This window comes from Vicia villosa, unplaced genomic scaffold (assembly GCF_029867415.1).
Source record: "Vicia villosa cultivar HV-30 ecotype Madison, WI unplaced genomic scaffold, Vvil1.0 ctg.000920F_1_1, whole genome shotgun sequence".
Classification (NCBI taxonomy): domain Eukaryota; kingdom Viridiplantae; phylum Streptophyta; class Magnoliopsida; order Fabales; family Fabaceae; genus Vicia; species Vicia villosa.
Window position 1 is genome coordinate 618,123 of NW_026705414.1, and position 19,271 is coordinate 637,393.

A 19,271-nucleotide genomic window follows, 5' to 3' on the forward strand; every position below is an offset into this window, starting at 1 on the left:
TTTCCCAACCGACATAACCGTTCTACCGAACAGGTGCGTCGTTTCCCAACCAACATAACTGTTTTTACCGAACAGGTGTGTCATTTCGGTTTCTATTGTTGATCTCCTATATAAGGAGTCATTTGGCCTCAGTTTCGAATACGAAAAACATACTTCCTCTACATTCTGATCTGTTCTCCATTGTCAGAAACAGATTGTTCTTCGAGAATTATCCCCGCAAAGATTTCGTGAACCCAGACAAGAATAGGGTCGAAATACTTTGTTCGGAAAGTGAACGAACACGATTCTTGAAGATATCTAGGATTATCATACCTATATCTAACAATGTTTACCACTATTGTTAAGAAGATTTTTGACACTGAGTTAGTTCTTTAGTAACCATGACTCTTATACCACTAGTAAGTTATGAAGAGAGTCCCAAGGATCTTTATATTTAATGGATTAATTGTAGCCACTAATAGATAATTCAAAGACATTGAGTTTATAAATCTTTTATATATATATATATATATATATATTAAAGATCTCTTTTTCATTTATCATGAGACTTCTAATTCCCAGTCGCTCACCGATGGAGAAGTTCTTATGTTCAAGTGTGTGTGACTAATTGTGACATCAATTGCAAATTCGCCAAATGTTGAACATGTTTAAGAAGTGATTCATATATCAAATGTTTTAAGATTTTATGCAAAGTGTTTTAATGTGCATCATTTTTTTATTAATTAAAGTAATATTAATTATCATTTTACAATTATATCCAATGTTTTAGGATTTTATAACAAATGTTTTAATGATCAATAATCTTTTTGTTAACAAGTTAACGTTTGTACTATGTTTCCAGTAAGGCGTTTAAAGCTCCATTTTGAATATTAGAGGCCGAGTCAATATTGACGCTAAGGTTTTATATGAAAATCAAATTCTACTTCAGTAGAATTTGAATTGCTTCTTCTTTATAATCAATTTAACTTGGTCAGAATCAAGTTAAATATTAGTTTAATGATCATGAACACTTAAGAAACTGTTAGTAGACCCTATTGTTCTTTAAGTACTTTGTTATCAACAAAATCCAAGGAGTACTGACACATTTTATTCCAACAATGAAATCAAAGGCAAATCAAAATAAAAATACTTCACATTACCAAACAATATCAGACGTCTTTTACTATTCTCATCCATCATTTGAGTTTAAATATTTCCAAAAATATACTTTCAAATTTATTTCGGAAGAACTATTTTTTTAACCAAACGAAGGTGTGACTCATTTGCGTATGTATTTAGTGTAAATGATATAGAATGAATTTTTAGGAAAAAATGAACTGAGTCTTGTTGAGATATTATTGAGATTGATATATTATTAAGATATTAGATATAATATCAAATATAATCTAATATAATAATATCAAATATAATTTAAGTTGTGTAAGCCCAAACCCAATCAGAGTTGTATATAAGTAGTTATAGTCTGTATCATTATTTCCTTATTTCTCTCTCTTTCTCTCCTCACTAAAAGTGCCTCACGCACTAACAAATTGTTGAGAATATATAGCAAGTGTGAGTAGTGGGAAAATAGTCTCACATTAGATAAAAATGTGGTGACTTGAACATTTATAAGTGGGAGAATCCACTCACTTATCACCTTAAGGTTTTGGGTGAATAAATGGTGTGTCTCCCACAAAGGTGTTTAGTCAAACACTATGTATCAATGCTCCCTAGTGAAAACTCCCCAACAAATGGTATCATAGCCTTTGGTTTTGAGAAAGAGACCGACTTACTTTTATCAAAAAATCAACGTCGCCACAAGGGTGGTGAGTAAGAAACGTTCCGCGCGGTACAAGTGAATGTGGAAGAAAAAGCTTCCATTTGAGGAGGCGCATTGTTGAGAATATATAGAAAGTGCAAGTAGTGGGAAATAGTCCCACATTGGATAGAAATGTGCTGACTTGAACATTTATAAGTGGAGGATCCCACTCACCTATCACCTTAAGGTTTTAGGTGAATAAATGGTGTGTCTCTCACAAAAGTGCATAGTCCAACACTATGTATTAATGCTCTTACATGTATCGAAATACCCAAGAAATGGTGTCCCGTTAGTGTTCTCTAGTGAAAAACTCCTCCAAATCTCACTTATGACGTATTTTGATGAAACTTAATGTCCGTTCGAAAATACATTTTAAAATTCAAATGAGTTTTTTTCGAATTTTTATAGTATTTTTTTTACCACTTAAGATGAGATGAATAACTCAAAAAAAAAAAAAAACTTGAATCATTAACTCGTTATTATTTTTGATGCTCCTCTTATCCTTATCAAATGTTGCTATGAACATGTTTAAATCTAATGGTTAAAAAGTTATAATCCATGTAAAAGACCACCTTAAATGGTTGTCCATATTAGTAGTGACGTTAAAGATAATTGTCTTCCCAAGCTCATTCAATTATTAAAATAATCAAAACTTTTGATGATTAATTAGCCCAAGATTCTGTTTCACTTAGAGGATTAAGGTCTTGTCCTCAGTAGCTTTCATACATAGGCGTCCATTTCTCCCTCATAATAATAAGCGTCTCAATCAACTTTCTAATTATTTCAATGCTTTAATAATCGTACTTTCATTATGAATGTTTTTTTCTTTCTAATCTTCCTTTTTATTGACGTTTGTATTTTTGAACAATCTTTTGATTGACTAGTCATGTCCACCTTTAAAGTAAAATTTGCGTCTTTTTTATTTTGATCTGTAAATGTACAACCTTAAAAATAAACAAGATTGTGTTTGAATGCTCTAAATGTTGAATAATTAATAAAAGTCTAATCCTTTCAAAGAGTGCTTATGTTTGATAATCAAACTTTGATTAATCAATAGAGAAGTGAGGTTACACTTTAAAGAAAGGGATTGATAGGTTTTAACAAATAACATGTTAAAGTTTGTCGGATAATCATAGGTTTAGGAATTGACATCCTACAATTAGTTGCTAAATAATAAATAAGATATCTTTTTTGTTTTAATTAGTTACTACTTCACTTGTCATTCTAATTGACATATTATTATCCAATTAAGGAAATAATCACATATCGTTTACTTTGAAGTTTCAACCATACTTGTAGGTAAAATCTTATGCGGTATATGAAAATCTTTTCCTAAATTGTAAAGAGTCTTAAAGCAGACTCAACGTATTAGAAAGCCTATAAGACAAAATTATAGTTAAATTTTTTATTTATTTTAATATTTGAATAAAAATTACACATTTAATGGTTTAAATTTATTTTTCATATGTTTTAAAATATAAAGTCATATTTTACATTAATATACTCAATTTTATTTAATTTTTAATTACTAATAAAATCAATTGATTTAATTTTTATTAAGAAAATATTATTTTAATATAAAATTTAGTTAATTTTAGTTTTAAAAACAGTAAAATATGAGGCATTTTTATTAAATAATTTTTAAAAATTTTAAAGACCTAAAATAATTGTTTTGGTTACATTATCTTCTCAATTCCCCTGGCCTCCCTTATTATCTTGTGTGTATTCAGCCACACATCTCTTTTTAATCAATCCTTATATTGCATCTTTTAGGTTAATGCAATCATTTGTATTATGGTCGTGATTTTTATGAAAATTAGAATATTTGAGCTTGTTCGGGATGATTCCTCAACAGGGTAAGGGTTACTGACCCCAATCTTCTTTAATTTAGTTTTTGCACATTCCTTCCAAAATTGCACTTTCAAAGTGTTTAGGAGGTGTAAGAATTAAACATGGATCGGGAAACATATTCTCCTTCTTCTCTACGATGGCCACCGTCTCTTTCGTGTTGCTCGGTTGAGTCTAGAGTTCCAAGCTCCTCGTCTTTTTTTGCCTCCCTAGGCTAGGAGTTTTTTCATAATTGATGTAAGATTATGTCACACTCATTAAATCACTTAAGCAACAGGCTCCCTTGAGCTTCACCTTTTTCTGGAACATGCACTCCGGTTTCAACTCTTTCTCGAATATCTAGCATTCCAATTTGTTATATGTGCTCCACGACTACTACCAATTTAATGAAGCGGTCAATGTATTCATATAAGGTTTCTTTCTTAAGTCGAGTAACCCCACTAAGTACCACCATTGTCATGGGTCTTTGCTTTTGGGCAGTGAATCGAGCTGTGAAAACTTTGTAGGGTCTTTCCAAGAACTCGTGCTTCCATCAGGGATGTTCTTGAACCATATCATCATAGATCCGATCAAAGTTAGTGAAAAGAGCTTGCACTTTAGTTCCCATAGGAATATGACAATAGTCTAACTAATTGTCTAAGTGTTCAACATGTTTATCTGGGTATTTGGTCTGTCATAGCTCTCTAGCTTTAGAGGCTTATCCAATGACCTCATAATCATGCTATCGAGGATGCAAGCGGATATAGGATTCTCTTTTTGCTCTGGAACCAGAGCGTCTTCGTCCTACCTCTCCTTCCTTCAAGTATGACAAACCTTTGGGGGGGAGTGTCACTACTACTCCTCCTTTCAAGCTCGACGGAGGAGTCATATGTATTTGATGATGATTACGAGCAAGCAACCTGAGAGTCTGTCCTCGTGGTGCTTTTGCCCAAACATATGTCGGTTCAAGAATGACATGTTGATTTCCTCCAGAGGACGCCTCTCGCACAATAGTGTTTCTTAGTGTGACGTGTTGCATGATCTCTTCAATTCTATATAGCCTTTCTACCATATTATAAATAATGTTCAACAGGTTGGTAGCTTCTTATATTCCAAGGTTGTTCTATAATAGTTGAATGAAAGCTCTATAGATACCATAAGTAGTAGTGGAGATCAATACAATTGTTCATTTTGGTATGGCTATTTCATAGACTCTTAGAACGGAAGAGCTTGAAATGCTCCTTGATTGACTATTAGTGGACCAGGATCTTATTGGGAAAGATTAGAAGGAGATGCTACTAAGATTGAATCGTCCTCTGTTTGAGGAGGATGAGGAAGAGCTTTAACAACTTCAACCGTTGTAGTAGCTGGTTTTCGTTGAACGGAGGATCGAATAGCTTTGCATGCTACCATTGTTGTTGAATCTAAGGATAAATCTGTTGGAGGATGAAAAAGTTCGAGAAACATTAAGGAGGAAGATTAAGAAATTAATATATAAACCTTCTAAGAAAGGAGATTTGGATCTTTGGATCGGAGGAGATATGAACGTGGAATTACGCGAGAGTCTGATTTCGATTCTCACAAATGGCTCCACTATTTCATCAAGGAACCAAAGTTATTTGATGAACGGTGAAACAATGCTTCACTATACTGGTCTTGGGCTTCATGTGCAGTGGAGAGGGAGCTGAGCTACAAGAGGATGAAAAGAGGATGAAAAGTAATGTGAGAGTTGAAATGAACTTTAATACCTAAGAATGATGTGCTTTCTGTCTTATAGATTGTGGTCAGTCGTCTAATTGATATGTACGGTTGATAATGCTTCAGAGACGAAATTTTCCGCTCTAAACGGAGGTAAATAAATGTGATTCCTTTTTTGATTTTGGATCTTCTGTCTAGGGCCTTATGAGTGGCACGAAGAAATCTAATGGTTAAAAAGTTATATTTTATCCAAGATCACCTTAAATGATTGTCCATATTAGTAACCTTAAAGCACTAGTACAAAAAGGTTAATTTACACCTATTTTTTATTAAATTTACACCCATTTTTTCAAATAAAAAACAGGTGTATATTCACCGGGTGAGAAATGTCTAACAAATTTACACCCGTTTAAAAACGGGTGTAAATATATGTTATATTACACTCTATTTTAATAAAAATCGGGTGTAAATATGTTCTTAATTACACCCTATTTTATTAAAAAACGGGTGTAAATACGTTCTACGTTACACCCTATTTTAATAAAAATCGGGTGTAATACATTCTTAATTACACCCTATTTTATTAAAAATCGGGTGTACATATGTTCTACGTTACACCCTATTTTAATAAAAATCGGGTGTAAATATGTTCTTAATTACACCCTATTTTAATAAAATTCGGGTGTAAATACATTCTTAATTACACCCTATTTTAATAAAAATCGGGTGTAATTATGTTCTTAATTACACCCTATTTTAATAAAAATCGGGTGTAAATACGTTTTTGATTACACACTATTTTAATAAAAATCAAATGTAAATATGTTCTTAGTTACACCTTTTTTTAATATAATTTACACCCTTTATAAATGAACAAATTATACCATTTACACCCTATTTCATACGCTACATTACACCCTATTTTAAAAACATTTAATTACAACCAACAACAAGAATTCAAGTTTTCAAAATAATATTTATCATTCTCATGTCATCATTCAACAATACTTTTACATATTTATATATACCAATTTAAAATAGGTAAAAACTTGTTGAGCTACAAAAGACGTTAAACAAATTAACACCCTTAAAAAAATTCAAAAGTTACTATGATTGTCAAGCTCTTCTGACCCCTTTTCACCACTCTCCTTTCCTATAGCTTTTAGAAGCGCTTCTTTAACATCTCTAACATCGAGATGGATCCTCTTCCATAATAATCCCTTCCATAGAAAACCCATTTTTACAAGAAACACTTGCTTGCTCAACATTCCCGCACATCTTTTCAAAAGCCTCTAAAATAGCAACCAACTTGTCACCTTTCTCACATGTGACCTTCACCATAAAAGCTCCTGCCCTTATTTTCTCTATTTTAACATCCTGTTAAATTTTGTAACACATTAAATATAATCATCAATATCATGTTATTTGTGTTCTCCTAAGTCAAAAAGGTTAAGATAAAAAACATACCTTGTTATAATTGACATTATAATTCAATAGGTAGTATCTTCTAGTGGCTACCAAATTTTCATACTCTCTTTTGACATTTTCCAGTGCAAGCTTTAGCTTCTGTATATGCAGAAAATTAATTCTAGCAATAAAATTAAAAAACACCAAAAATAACAAAACTCTGTAACGGTAATAATATGATGTGAGTAACAAAACTTACTCGTGTTGCAAAACCATCATTCATCCATAATTGGTCCACCACTTCATTGTAACAAGATTGCCAAACCATTGATGTGCTAGTTCATGAGCTACAGTAATTTCCACCTTAAAAGCAACCAAAGAATGTAAGAAATATTTTATATCCTCCAAATATTAATAGAAAAGACTGGATTTGAATTTGAGATTGGGATCTTAAGCCAGAGACAAAAACAATTTTTTGAAAAGAAAACCACCCATTGTTTGTTAGCAGCATCAAAATGCTGATCATCATAGAGTAAAGTAACAAAACCCTAGTGATCAACAAAGTAACTTCATTTCTCCATTTAATCAATCTCTTTATCACACTTATAAACAAAAACAACCTTAGAAAATGCAGTTATCGCGGTGCAGTGAGAAAAAAAATGTCATCCCTATGATGAAGGGACTAAGATTCACATCACAAATAAGAATCAGATTTCAAAACACGCGTAAATAAGTAAAAAACAATAAACTAATTTACAAGAAGTGAAGATCAATCAGTGGCTATCTTTTAAGCATACCTACTTCCTTTTGAGCCAAGCAATTTAAGCATCCCCATTGAAAGAATGGTAACAATCCTTTCAACGAGATACAGTACCAGAGAAAGCCGTGCCACTGGCCTGACCTAGAGCATTAGAATTAATATTTGTCACTAAACAATGTTGAGGTAGAAATGTCATGATGTGCAAAATAAACAAAAATACTTAATTAGCACAATTCTATTTCCACAATAAACTTAGAACTTACCACAAACCGAGCCACCTCTGTGGCATTGTGAACCGCAATGCTTTTTGGAGTGATTTCAGTGAGAAGCAAAATGGCAACCTTGTTCAAATACAGAGAGGAGAGAAATCAGATCTCATGAAAAACAATTTGGAAACAATTCTATGACCTTGGTGTCTCTTCTGTTTGTGTGTGTATAACGGAACAGATAGTGACCAAACCAAGCAAGAGTCTAACATTAAGGCTTCAAAACAAAAGCGATGAATAATGAGATTATATCACAAAAGCTCATTGTGAATTAGGCGATAAAATAAAACTCACTAATATTCATAAATTATTCATATAGTGGTGTCAGTGTGCAACTCCAGCACGTGCAGCCATAGCATTGCCATCTCCAGTGCATGTATGTGCTGAGGTTGCTGAGAAGTATGCCCTACCATAACCCTGGTGCAGAATAAAATATCTCAATGATCCATAACAAGCAAGTGCAACAAAAACTTCAGTGACAATAAACCACAGAAAAATTATGTTACCCCTGTGGCCAAAATTGTTGAAGCAGCTTGGAAACGATGTAGTGTCCCATCCTCCATATTTAAGGCAATCACTCCTTGGAAAGTACCTACATATCCAATATGAAAATTAGTTAACATAATCATTATAAATGGAACAAACAGATATTTTTTCCTCTCGTTCACCACTGTAACATGTTTGATAAAGCAATTGGTATATAAAACATAACTTATTTAAAATCTGTAGAGAACAAATAATTCAATTTATATGAAGAAACTGCTTATTAATGCCAATGAAAGCTGATACCTTGGTTAGAGTAATTTATTGCAAATTAAGTGAAAGCAGGCTGTTTTCAGCAACAACTTACCATCACTATTCATTATAAGATCCAAGGCAAAATATTCCACAAAAAACTGTGTATTGTGTCTCATAGCCTGGCCATAGAGAGTGTGCAATAAAGCATGTCCAGTTCGATCAGCAGCACATGCACAACGGTAAGCTTGACCACCTGTATTTCAGCCATAAATAGAGGCTCACATCAGACCTCTTCTTAAAAGAAAATGTACACAACCCTGCACCAAAACCTGGATATACCTTTTCCAAAGTTTAAGCTTTGGCCACCAAATGTACGCTGATATATTTTTCCCTCCTCTGTTCGAGAAAAAGGCAACTCATAATTCTCTAGTTCAATAAATGCTTTTGGCGCTTCCCTACACATATATTGGATGGCATCCTGATGCATCAAGAACATGAAAGATAAAAACATCCCAAAAGAAAAATTCCGTTCATATGTACTTAGCATATTCAGGAAAAGAAGAAAGTTTTACTGCGAACGTCCACTAGTACGTTTTATTTCACAACTAACTATATGGGGAGACAAAAACTAGAATTGTAGGAGAATATCCAACTTAATATTTTTTTCAAAACAAAAAGTCGACAAAGAGCTGATTAAATTCCCATCTTTCATCAATAAACAATATTCTGTTCCAAGTTTAAAATTTCACATTTTCATGTCTCACAAAGTAACAGTGGAATGTCAAACAAGGATGAGTTATGTGGAAAAGTCGAGCGATAGATGGTGTCAAGTGAAACCAAATTCGTATTGATGGGATATTTGGGACCCAACTTAATTCACCTCGTGTATCTTAAAAACCACACTTGATTCCAGAGATACACTTCCAAACAAGAAAACAAAAGCGCGCTTGTGTAAAGAAATACACTTCCAGACAGGAAAAAACTATGTTTTATCTAGATTTGTAGTTCCAAAGTTCTTGGGGAAGTAAAAAAAGCCGGGCTCGATATATTCATCAAGAAGTCTACTATATTAAAATGTTTTTAAATTAAAAACAACAGTCAAATCTTTTTGCCATTAAATGGGATCCTTGTCTACACCGTCACCCACTGGAATAGAACAAAAGACTACTATAGATTATAAACTTGAGGGTTTCTCAAAGTTCCAACGCATAAAAAATTTACTACACCTCAACCAGATAAATTCTTTCTACACAGTCCGCACTCATACTGGCAACCAACCAAAAGACTCAACCAACAGAATCCATAACAAATACCCATATTTCAAAATCACCAATGCAATAAAAACCTCTCCCTATACACATGCATAACAAACAACCCAAACAACAGTTAGCAAAACTACAAAATCTCATATACCTGAGCTGCAACAGTATGTGAACGAGTTGGGAAAAGCTTAGTAATACAAGCAGTATTGAATCCATGTTCCGAAAGTCCAATAGCAGCTCTCAAACCAGCACCACCAACACCAACCACAACTGCATCGTAAGTATGATCTACAACAGTATAAGACGAGTTTCCACCATTCTGCAAAACAAACAAAAACCATTTAGCATCAGCAAAAAAACTCAACCCTAAAAAACAGGAAAAAAATTCCAGACAGGAAATCGAAGAACATGAATCGAAATCTAAAATCTACAGATTGTATCCAAAACTTGCAAAATGAAATGCCATGATACGATCTTAAGTGAATTACGAAAAACAAATGAAAGAAGAAGGTGACGGAATGAGATTACGTACCATAAGAGAAGCTTCTGTGAAAGACAGAGATCCTGAGGTATGATGCAGCTCTTGAAGCCCATAACTGCCGGCAAGCCATCTTTCTCTGTGATGTGTATAACGAGAGCGGTCTATTAATGAATAATTTTAAAGTTAATTTAGCTCTTAGTTATAAAACAGATGGAGGAGAAATAAGCTTGAGTATTGAGAAGAAGTTAATACCTGTTACTATAGAGAACAGATCCGAAATTGAAGGCATTTCACAAATGAAGGGATTCCCGAGTAAGAATGGCAACAAGTGATGTCCTGGTTAGAAGACCTTAAATTGGTCGATTTGCCAAAAGTTAATGCAGATACGGTTGGATTCCGAACATCTTGTGAGCCTTCAATATCTTCATAAAATACACATTCGCAATTGTCCAAGCTTTTCACGTCATTGCCTTTGTTCTTGAGGCTTCCTTTGAGAACCTGTTTTGTAAAAAAAGAAGAGAACATTTAGGTCATGGCAAGAACATTAGGTTCTAAAGAGCTTGTTTATGCAATTGAAAATGGAGTTTCATCCAACGCACTCCTCATGAGCTCAAGTACTAAACCTAACCACTCAGTCCATTCCCACTCCCTAACTTTTCTCTGGCTTCACACGTACAAGTTGCGGTTCCTTTCACTGTATAATTGACCCGACAACCCAGAGAACATGGAGATTTTTTCATCTGCAGCAAATAACCCATTTCACACCCTTGCAGAACCGAGATTCACACGCTGCAAAACCCACAACAATAACTCTTATTCTCACCCTGCGGAAAACCGCAAAACAACACGAAATCACACTACAAGACAACCCAAAATCTGACTCTGTAAAAATGATCCCTAAGACTCAAGAAAAGCTCACTCAAAACAATTTCACTTCCTGAATAAGGAGTAATGCTTAAATTTACTAAAATAATCATACACAACACAGGACATTCAAACAATAGGAACTAATTTCTGAACCAACAGTCTATTTTCAGGAGTATAAAACCCTAATTCTTCAGCTACCAATGCATGTGCTCAAAGTATAAAACCCTACCTTCGTTTTACCAATGCGATGTCGTCCTGTGAAATGAGCGATGGTGAACATTCTTCAGCTTCGTTGCCGTCACTGCGATGGTGAAAAGGGTTTGGTGAAATGCGATGAAACTGGGTTTGGATTCTCTATGAGAAGAACTCAGAAATTCGTTGAAAATTCTGATGCGGCTTTCTTCTTCGATTCCGTTTTCGGTGAAATTTGTTGAAAACTGGGGTTTAGAACGAGAGTTTCTGAAAACTGGGTTTAGAATGAAATTAGATTATTATATTCGATTTATTATACCATTAATATTCATAATAATGTTTAAATTATCTTATAAATTTAAATTTTCATTAATTTATTAATAATATTTAAATTATTTGTTAATATGTTACATAGATTTGAGTTATAAAATTAAATAAAAATTTGTATTTTGAGTTATAAAATTAAATAAAAATTTGTAGTTTATATAAATTTACACCCTTTTTTCAATTAAAGGGAGTAATTGAAATTTGATTATAATAATATTTTTAATTTAAACCCGTTTTTAGAAAATAGGGTGTATATTGTCACATGATAATACTTAAAATGATACTTTATTTACAAAATTGTCACCGCGTTTCTTATTTACACCCGTTTTTAGTATAATGGGTGTAAATTTTAAAATTATATTAATCTTTTTGCACTAGTGAAGATAGCTGTCTTTGCAAACTTATTCAATTTAACTTAAAATAATCAAAAGTTTTCATGGTTAACTCAAGATTCTACACTAACATGTTTGGTTTGATTTTCAGAAGAGTCAAAAGCAATTTAATAAATATAGAATTAACTCTGGAGTAATTTTGAGGTGTTGGGTTCTTCTAAAATATAATTGATTTTATTTTTAGAATTGATTATACTTTAAGTTAGAATTTTTAGTTTCTGAGTTTAAACATAATTTTCATATTAAAATTGATTGTTCAGCTCACTTTTGAATAAATGTATCTAAATATATCTTATGTTAAACTCAATTATATTAATATTAATTATACCAAACTTAATAATATCTAAATCAATTAAATTTACCGGCAATCTAAACAAATACTTATATTGAACTTGCCTAACTTTCAAAGCATAGCACTCCATTTCTCCCTAGTAATAAATCGTACTTTCAGTATGAATGTTTTTTTTTTCTTTCTTTCTAATCTTCATTTTTATTCTAACAAAAACTTTTAACGTTTGTATTTTTTAACAATCTTTAGATTGTCTAGTCATATCCACCTTTAAAGTAAAAATTTGTGTTCTTATTTTAAGGTTTTTTCTTTACCTACTTCCTGAGGGTCACTCCCAGCGAAAACTCCACTTTACTCCTGCTTCGGAAATACATTTCCGAAATATTTTTTTTTCTAAATTTTTCCAGATTTCGGAAGTGCACTTCCGAAAAAATCCCAAAAATTAGGATTTTAATTAATTCGGAGATGCATCTCCGAAAAAACAAAAAAAATTTAAAAATCCCAAAAATTAAAAATTTTAGGAAATTAATTAATTCATATATCATAAATTTGATATAATTTATGAGTAATGAATAGTAATAATTATATATTTTGATATAATTTATGAGTTATGAATAATAATTATTATATATTTCTATTCTGATTCATATTTTAAAATTTAAAATAATTTTAATTAAAAAAATTAAAAAAATTTCACCTACAAAATGAGTTATAATTTTTTAATTATATATTTATATATTTATAATAATTATTATATATTTATATATTTATAAAAAAATTTAAAAAAATGAGTGTTTTAATTTATATATTTATATAATAATTATTATATATTAATTATAAATATATTTATATATTTATATAATAATTATAAAAATTAAAGAAATAAGTGTTTTAATTTATAATAATTATTATATATTTATATAATAATTATTATATATTTATATATTTCACTTACAAAATTAATAATTATTATTAAATATTTATATATTTCTATTCTGATTCATAATTAAAAATGAGTTATAATTTTTTATTTAGTTTAAAAAAATTAAAAAAAGATTTTGTCTTAATTTTATTTAATGAATAAATTTTATATTTAATTATATATAATTCAAACTTTACTTATGAAATTAAAATGTTTTTTATTTATATAAGTTAGTAAAATAATTTTTAACTTTAAAATTGTTTAGGAAATTTTGATTCACATTGATTCACCTTGATTTTAATTTTTTAATAATTATTGAATTCTTTCGGAAGTGTATATCCGAAACATTCCAAGACCATTTATGCATCTCCGAAGACACCCCTCTCCTAAAAAGGGTGTTTTCAGAAATGCATCTCCGAAAACCTAAAAGAGGGGGTGTTTTCGGAAATACATCTCCGAAAACACATTTTTTTCGTATTTTCGGAAGTGCATTTCCGAAATGAGACAAATTTTGAAAAAAAAAAGCATTTCGGAAATTCATTTCCGAAGTTAGGGGTATTTTGGGTTTTTCACCAGAGGTGACCAAGAAAGTAGGGAGGTGGGTAAAGAAATTTCCTATTTTAATATGTAAAACGTATAACCTTAAAAATAAACAAGGTTGTGTTTGAATGCTCTAATGTTGAATACCTAATAAAAGTATAATCCTTTCAAAGAGTTGCTTATGTTTAATTAATTAACAGGAAAGTGAGGTTACACTTTAAAAAAGGGATTGATAGGTTTTAACAAGGCTAAATTACAGTTTTAGTCCTCCTGTTTTGGTATTTTCACGATTTTGGTCCCCCTATTTTCTTTTTAAACAGTTTTAGTCTTCCATCCCAATTTTGTTCATAAACAGTGCATGATCCGTACATGAACAGTACATGACCGTACATAAACAGTACATGAACAATTGGTTCAAAATTGGGATGGGGGACCAAAACTGTTTAAAAAGAAAATAGGGGAACCGAAATCGTGAAAATACCAAAACAGAGGACAAAACTAATAACATGTTAGAATTTGTCGGATAATTATAGGTTTTAGAAATTGACATCCAACTTAGTTGCTAAATATGACAGATATTTTTTGTTTTAATTAGTTACTTCATTTCTCATTCGATCTAATTGACATATTATTAACCAATCAATAAAATCATCACATATCTTTTACTTTCAACCATACTTGTAAGTGTTATGACAAGATTAAAGATTAAGCTTTTCAAAATTTTATGATAGCATATTGGTGAAATGACTAATTTTATTTTAAAATAATTTTTTATTTGTTTTAGAATATAAAGATATTTTACATTATTATATTCAATTTTTTAATTTTTTTAATTAATAATAAAATCAGTTGATTTAATTTTTAATAATAAAATATAAATTTAATATAATTTTTGTTAATTTTAATTTAAAAAACAGTAAAATATATAAGGCATTTTTTTAATAAAAATTAATAAAGACCTAAAATAATTGTTTTGGTGAGATTATCCTTAGATGGAATCCGAAGGAATTAGGTTAATCCAATAGATAAAAATTTAGATTTGAATTTGTTACTAATTTATATAATTTATTGGATAGTATACAAATACTTTTATAATATTTTTGAAAATTTTTTTTTTCTGAATCTAGTAAATCTTTAAGATTCAATTGTCAAAATTTTTATTTATAAAATAAAATTGTAAGATGGAATTCGCTCTATTTCATATCTATTCATCCTCCTAACATAACATTGTTCATTTGTCTAAATCAAGCTTTGCTTGCAAATTTATTAACTCATTTGAAGCTTAAAGCAATATTGGAAGGTAAAGGGCAAGCAAATTATAATTTCAAAGTTTGCATGAACAAATCCAGAGAGGATGAAGGCAACTTCCATTATTATCACATAATGGACCCTCTCTCACCTAGACTCTCCCTCTCTAACTTTAATTTTTGTTCAAGTCTCTCTTTGTCCCCACATTCTATATATGTACTAGTTGCATACACTTAAAAAAAATGACCCTATACTACACCAAAAGGCAAATGGGTCCAGCTTTCTACATCTCATTTCTCCCATCACTTTCTTTGTGGAATACATCAACAAAAACTACTATGTCCCCCTATTCATTTTGTTTTTCTTTCTAGTCTCTCAAGTGCTTTCCATCATATATATATATATATATATATATATATATATATATATATATATATATATATATATATATATATATATATATATATATATATATATATATATATATATATATATATATATATATATAAATTTATTTGTATCAATAGTTTTTTTTTGACAAATAATAGAAGTTAATGTCACAACTTACCTTAAGATATATTATATCTGATCTATCATATGCGTTAACGGTAAAACAAAAAATTTAAAGAGTGAAACTTATCTCTTTAAACTGATTGTTTTTACCGCTATCGCGAGATAAAGTAGTTATAGAGAATATGAAATATAAACCCTATTTTATTTTCAGTTTTGTTTTTTACTAATGATAAAATATCTATGATTTGCTACTGTTTTTGCCTCTTTCAAGGTCCACAAAGGATTCAAAAAATGTCCCACATGCAATTAAATATACAAGAAAAATAATTGGAAATCCTTGTTTTCTTATCTTATCTAAATGATATCAAAGTAATAATTGAGAGAGGGAGATGGCTTATGAGGAAGAGATAAGCAGATCCAATGTACAGAATTGTACTAGAAAGGGAATCCTAGTTCATGAAATATTAAAATATTTAGTGGCTACTAGAATGAATTAAGTTGGGTTCTTGAATCTTGAGACTCTATTTGGGAGTATCTATTGCTCCATCCTTTAGTCCATGCACAAATTATAGTAGAACATGATGGATATGCTATGGGCTTCCTTCTCTTCATTAATGCAAAATCATGCTCAACTTACAATTTTACCAAACAATATCAATGTATCTACTTATTACCAAAATTGACTTGGTCTCCTTACTTTATTTCAGACTATAATACTCACAATATTTAGTGTTGCTTGTCATAAAAAATAGTTTTAAATATCAGCTCAGAGTATATTAAGTAATTCATTCCTACTGAAGTTATAGGATTTGATCTATATTGTAAAAGCTTTCACTCCTGCATAATGTGGTTCTTGTGAAAATTTATAATAACGCGCCACACTAAGAATATTAATGTGTGAGACTCAACTTAAAAAATATATACATTATATAACTTTGTTGATGGTATAGGATAAGTCAATCCTCGATTTATGTGTTTATGTGTCTGTTTGTTCGATCTTCATCTCTATTTATGAAGTCTGAACTCGAACACGGATACGAGAACACCACTAATGTAAAAAACGATTATATCTATTTTATATATTAATAAAATAGTATATATTAACAGCTTCTCAAACCAAAGGCTCTGATACTACTGTTGGAGGCAACTCGATGGGGTCAACGAGGAAGGATATTAACAGTTGGGACACACCACTTGTCCACCTAAAACCTTAAGGTGATAGGTGAGTGGGTTCTCCCACTTATAAATGCTCAAGTCACCACATTCCTATCCAATGTGAGCCTATTTTTCCCACACGCACACTTGCATTATTCTCAACACAAAATCGCAGTAGGGCACTGTTGAAAAATCTCCAATATCTTCTCCGTAAAGATAGGGCTTCAATCATTAATTTCCTAAATAATCTCCATATTTAGAAACTAAGAATACATTTTGAAAACCGATAAAATCTTTTATCCTTAACTTAAGCGCCACACAAGATTACATAATATACTAAACAAATTCCAAAAGTTCATATGTTCACAGACACGATATAGTATAATCCTGCATAGGACATCTTATTCGACATATTTCTTCAGTTAATAGAACATCTTATTTAACATCTTTCTCCATAAGTTAATTTTAACAAACATAATATAAATCATAAAAATAAAGAATTAACACCAATAATATCTCAATATATTTTTTTAAGTGAATTTTTTTAATTAAAAATAAAAATGAATTAAGAAGAAAAATGGATGGGCAAATTGATTCTCAAATGAAAGACACAGGACCGGCCCAACATATTTGAAGGCCCGAGGCAAATTAAATAAAAATAATTTAATAAAAATTAACATTAGTTTAGTAAAATTACTTTTAAATTTATCTAATATGAATTTATTAAAAATAGTCTAAATTAGATAGATCTCATTTATTTGAAGATAAAATTTTCTTTATAATAATAAAAAAGAAGATGAGATATTATATAAAAATTAAGAATATTAAAAGTCAACAATTTATTCGTATTTTTATATGTAAAATAATTTATTAAATTTTTATAATTGTGTAAATCTATTAACTTATAGTAAAAAAAACATTTTTTATTTTTTTTATTATTTGTTGTGCTCAATTATAATTTATAGATAAAAGAAATTTTGTGCTCACTTATTTTCACTTTACTCTCGAATCTTTCTCATTATTTGTTTGTAATATGCCTTTGTTTTATTTTTTATATTATAGTATTGATTAAACTAATGATTTAAACACATAGCCAAATTGTAGAACATTTATATTGCAAAACAGCCATGCATATATGATATTACCAATGGTTGATCTTATATGCAATATGCAAATAAAAGTAGTATTACTATTATGTTTTCCAGAAATTAGGCCCTAAGCGGTAGCCTAATTTGCCTACCCCTAGGGCCGGCCTGGAAAGACACTAGTAGTACTAGTGAAGACAATTGGCCGTGTCTCAACCCACACTACCAAAATAGCCAAACAATGCAAGTTGCTGTTAGCATCCATATAAGATTTAAATCTTACCATATTCCTTCTGTTTTCTTTTTCTTTTTTCTTCAAATATTATTGAATCACACCCACATCCAAACCTGTCCTAGGGAATTGCCAACTTGTACTTCAATTGGGCCAGTAGGATTTTGTCCCTCATTGTCATAATATTAAGCAACTTTGACCCAAAAAAAAAAAAAAAAACTTTCCCACCTTCAACATGACTTGTGAGGTATTACGCAGATTCTCATATTCACAGAGTGTAATTGAAAATTATCTTTCAACTTTCAAATACATGTTCATTATTTGACCGCATTTAAACTATACAACTTTCTGTATTGAATGCTGATGCTGATCGACGCTAACCACCAAGCAAAATTCCGACAAAATGATTCATTTCTTGTCCTTATTTTTGTAATGATAATATGATTCAATTCAATTCAATTGCCAAGCAGTGAGTTTGAATTTCTAGCAGTGTTCCAACGTGATATACCTGCCACAATATCTGTTATTCGCAGAGTAGAGAGACTGAAAAAGGGTCCCTGGCAATGGCACCAGAGTTTACAGCTTTGTTCATAATGAATGCTACTTTCCATTAACAGATTGAGAAAAGATACCAACCATTGATGGCATGATTGTGACAAACATTCAGAGATATTTTCAGCCCCTTTTTAAGTAGTTTCATTTTTACTGTAATACTTTCATCTTATAGGTTTAATGATGCACTATCATTATGTTTCGGACTGGCCAGAGACCAAATAACGTAACAGACTCAATCATCAATCTAAAGTCATAAGATACGGAAGGCGTGCAGTGCTCACGCGACCTCCAAATCCATATTCGATCCACATCACATATTGTTATTCAGTGTTAGATATTATCTATCAGTTTCCCGCATAACATTATGAAAGATCGCATGTAAGACCAGAGATATGTTTTAATCATAATTTACTCTCACATTACTTTTCACTTAAAAATTAATTTGAATGATAAAATGTTAACTTTATAGGTCAGTCATCAGTCAACCGCATATTGAACACTTTATAAAATAAGACACATTTAAAGAAACAAACCAATATAAATCTTGAGAACATAATAACTTCAGAAAAATATGGATAGATATAATAAATTGAGAGATAGAGACAATATCACATGATAGTTTTTGAACAACCATTTAGGAACAAAGACATGAAAGGCCTAGGATTATTCTATATGTTTGATAAGATAGAATTTTGTGGTCACCACTAGGACGCACTA

The 19,271-nt window shown here is 30.6% G+C and overlaps 2 protein-coding genes and 1 pseudogene across 2 annotated transcripts; all 3 read right to left on the minus strand.

Moving 5' to 3' along the window:
* Positions 1-6,420: 6,420 nt before the first annotated feature.
* On the minus strand, positions 6,421-7,968 carry LOC131632259 (uncharacterized; annotated as a pseudogene).
* A 97-nt stretch (positions 7,969-8,065) lies between these two features.
* Positions 8,066-8,960, minus strand: LOC131632248 (succinate dehydrogenase [ubiquinone] flavoprotein subunit 2, mitochondrial-like). The gene is made up of 4 exons (XM_058903031.1): positions 8,834-8,960; positions 8,607-8,747; positions 8,263-8,348; positions 8,066-8,173 (listed from the first exon to the last, which is right to left on the minus strand). Exons 1-4 carry the CDS (start codon positions 8,955-8,957, stop codon positions 8,081-8,083), a joined length of 444 nt encoding a protein of 147 aa, XP_058759014.1. The 5' UTR covers positions 8,958-8,960; the 3' UTR covers positions 8,066-8,080.
* Positions 8,961-9,755: 795 nt separating this feature from the next.
* On the minus strand, positions 9,756-11,559 carry LOC131632260 (succinate dehydrogenase [ubiquinone] flavoprotein subunit, mitochondrial-like). The gene is made up of 5 exons (XM_058903043.1): positions 11,334-11,559; positions 10,490-10,735; positions 10,289-10,398; positions 9,908-10,075; positions 9,756-9,845 (listed from the first exon to the last, which is right to left on the minus strand). Exons 2-5 carry the CDS (start codon positions 10,524-10,526, stop codon positions 9,756-9,758), a joined length of 405 nt encoding a protein of 134 aa, XP_058759026.1. The 5' UTR covers positions 10,527-10,735; positions 11,334-11,559.
* Positions 11,560-19,271: the final 7,712 nt, after the last annotated feature.

Bases quoted from the DNA above. Each gene is read 5' to 3' on its own strand.
- LOC131632248 (XM_058903031.1), bottom strand. From the start codon at position 8,957: ATGTGTAGGGAAGCGCCAAAAGCATTTATTGAACTAGAGAATTATGAG. The intron at 8,748-8,833 runs GTATATCCAGGT...GCTGAAATACAG, and splicing joins AAGCTTAAACTTTGGAAAAG to GTGGTCAAGCTTACCGTTGT. The intron at 8,174-8,262 runs GTAACATAATTT...ATTCTGCACCAG, and splicing joins CAACAATTTTGGCCACAGGG to GGTTATGGTAGGGCATACTT.
- LOC131632260 (XM_058903043.1), bottom strand. From the start codon at position 10,526: ATGCCTTCAATTTCGGATCTGTTCTCTATAGTAACAG. The intron at 10,399-10,489 runs GTATTAACTTCT...ATTCATTAATAG, and splicing joins TCTGTTCTCTATAGTAACAG to ACCGCTCTCGTTATACACAT. The intron at 10,076-10,288 runs GTACGTAATCTC...TTTGTTTTGCAG, and splicing joins TCACAGAAGCTTCTCTTATG to AATGGTGGAAACTCGTCTTA.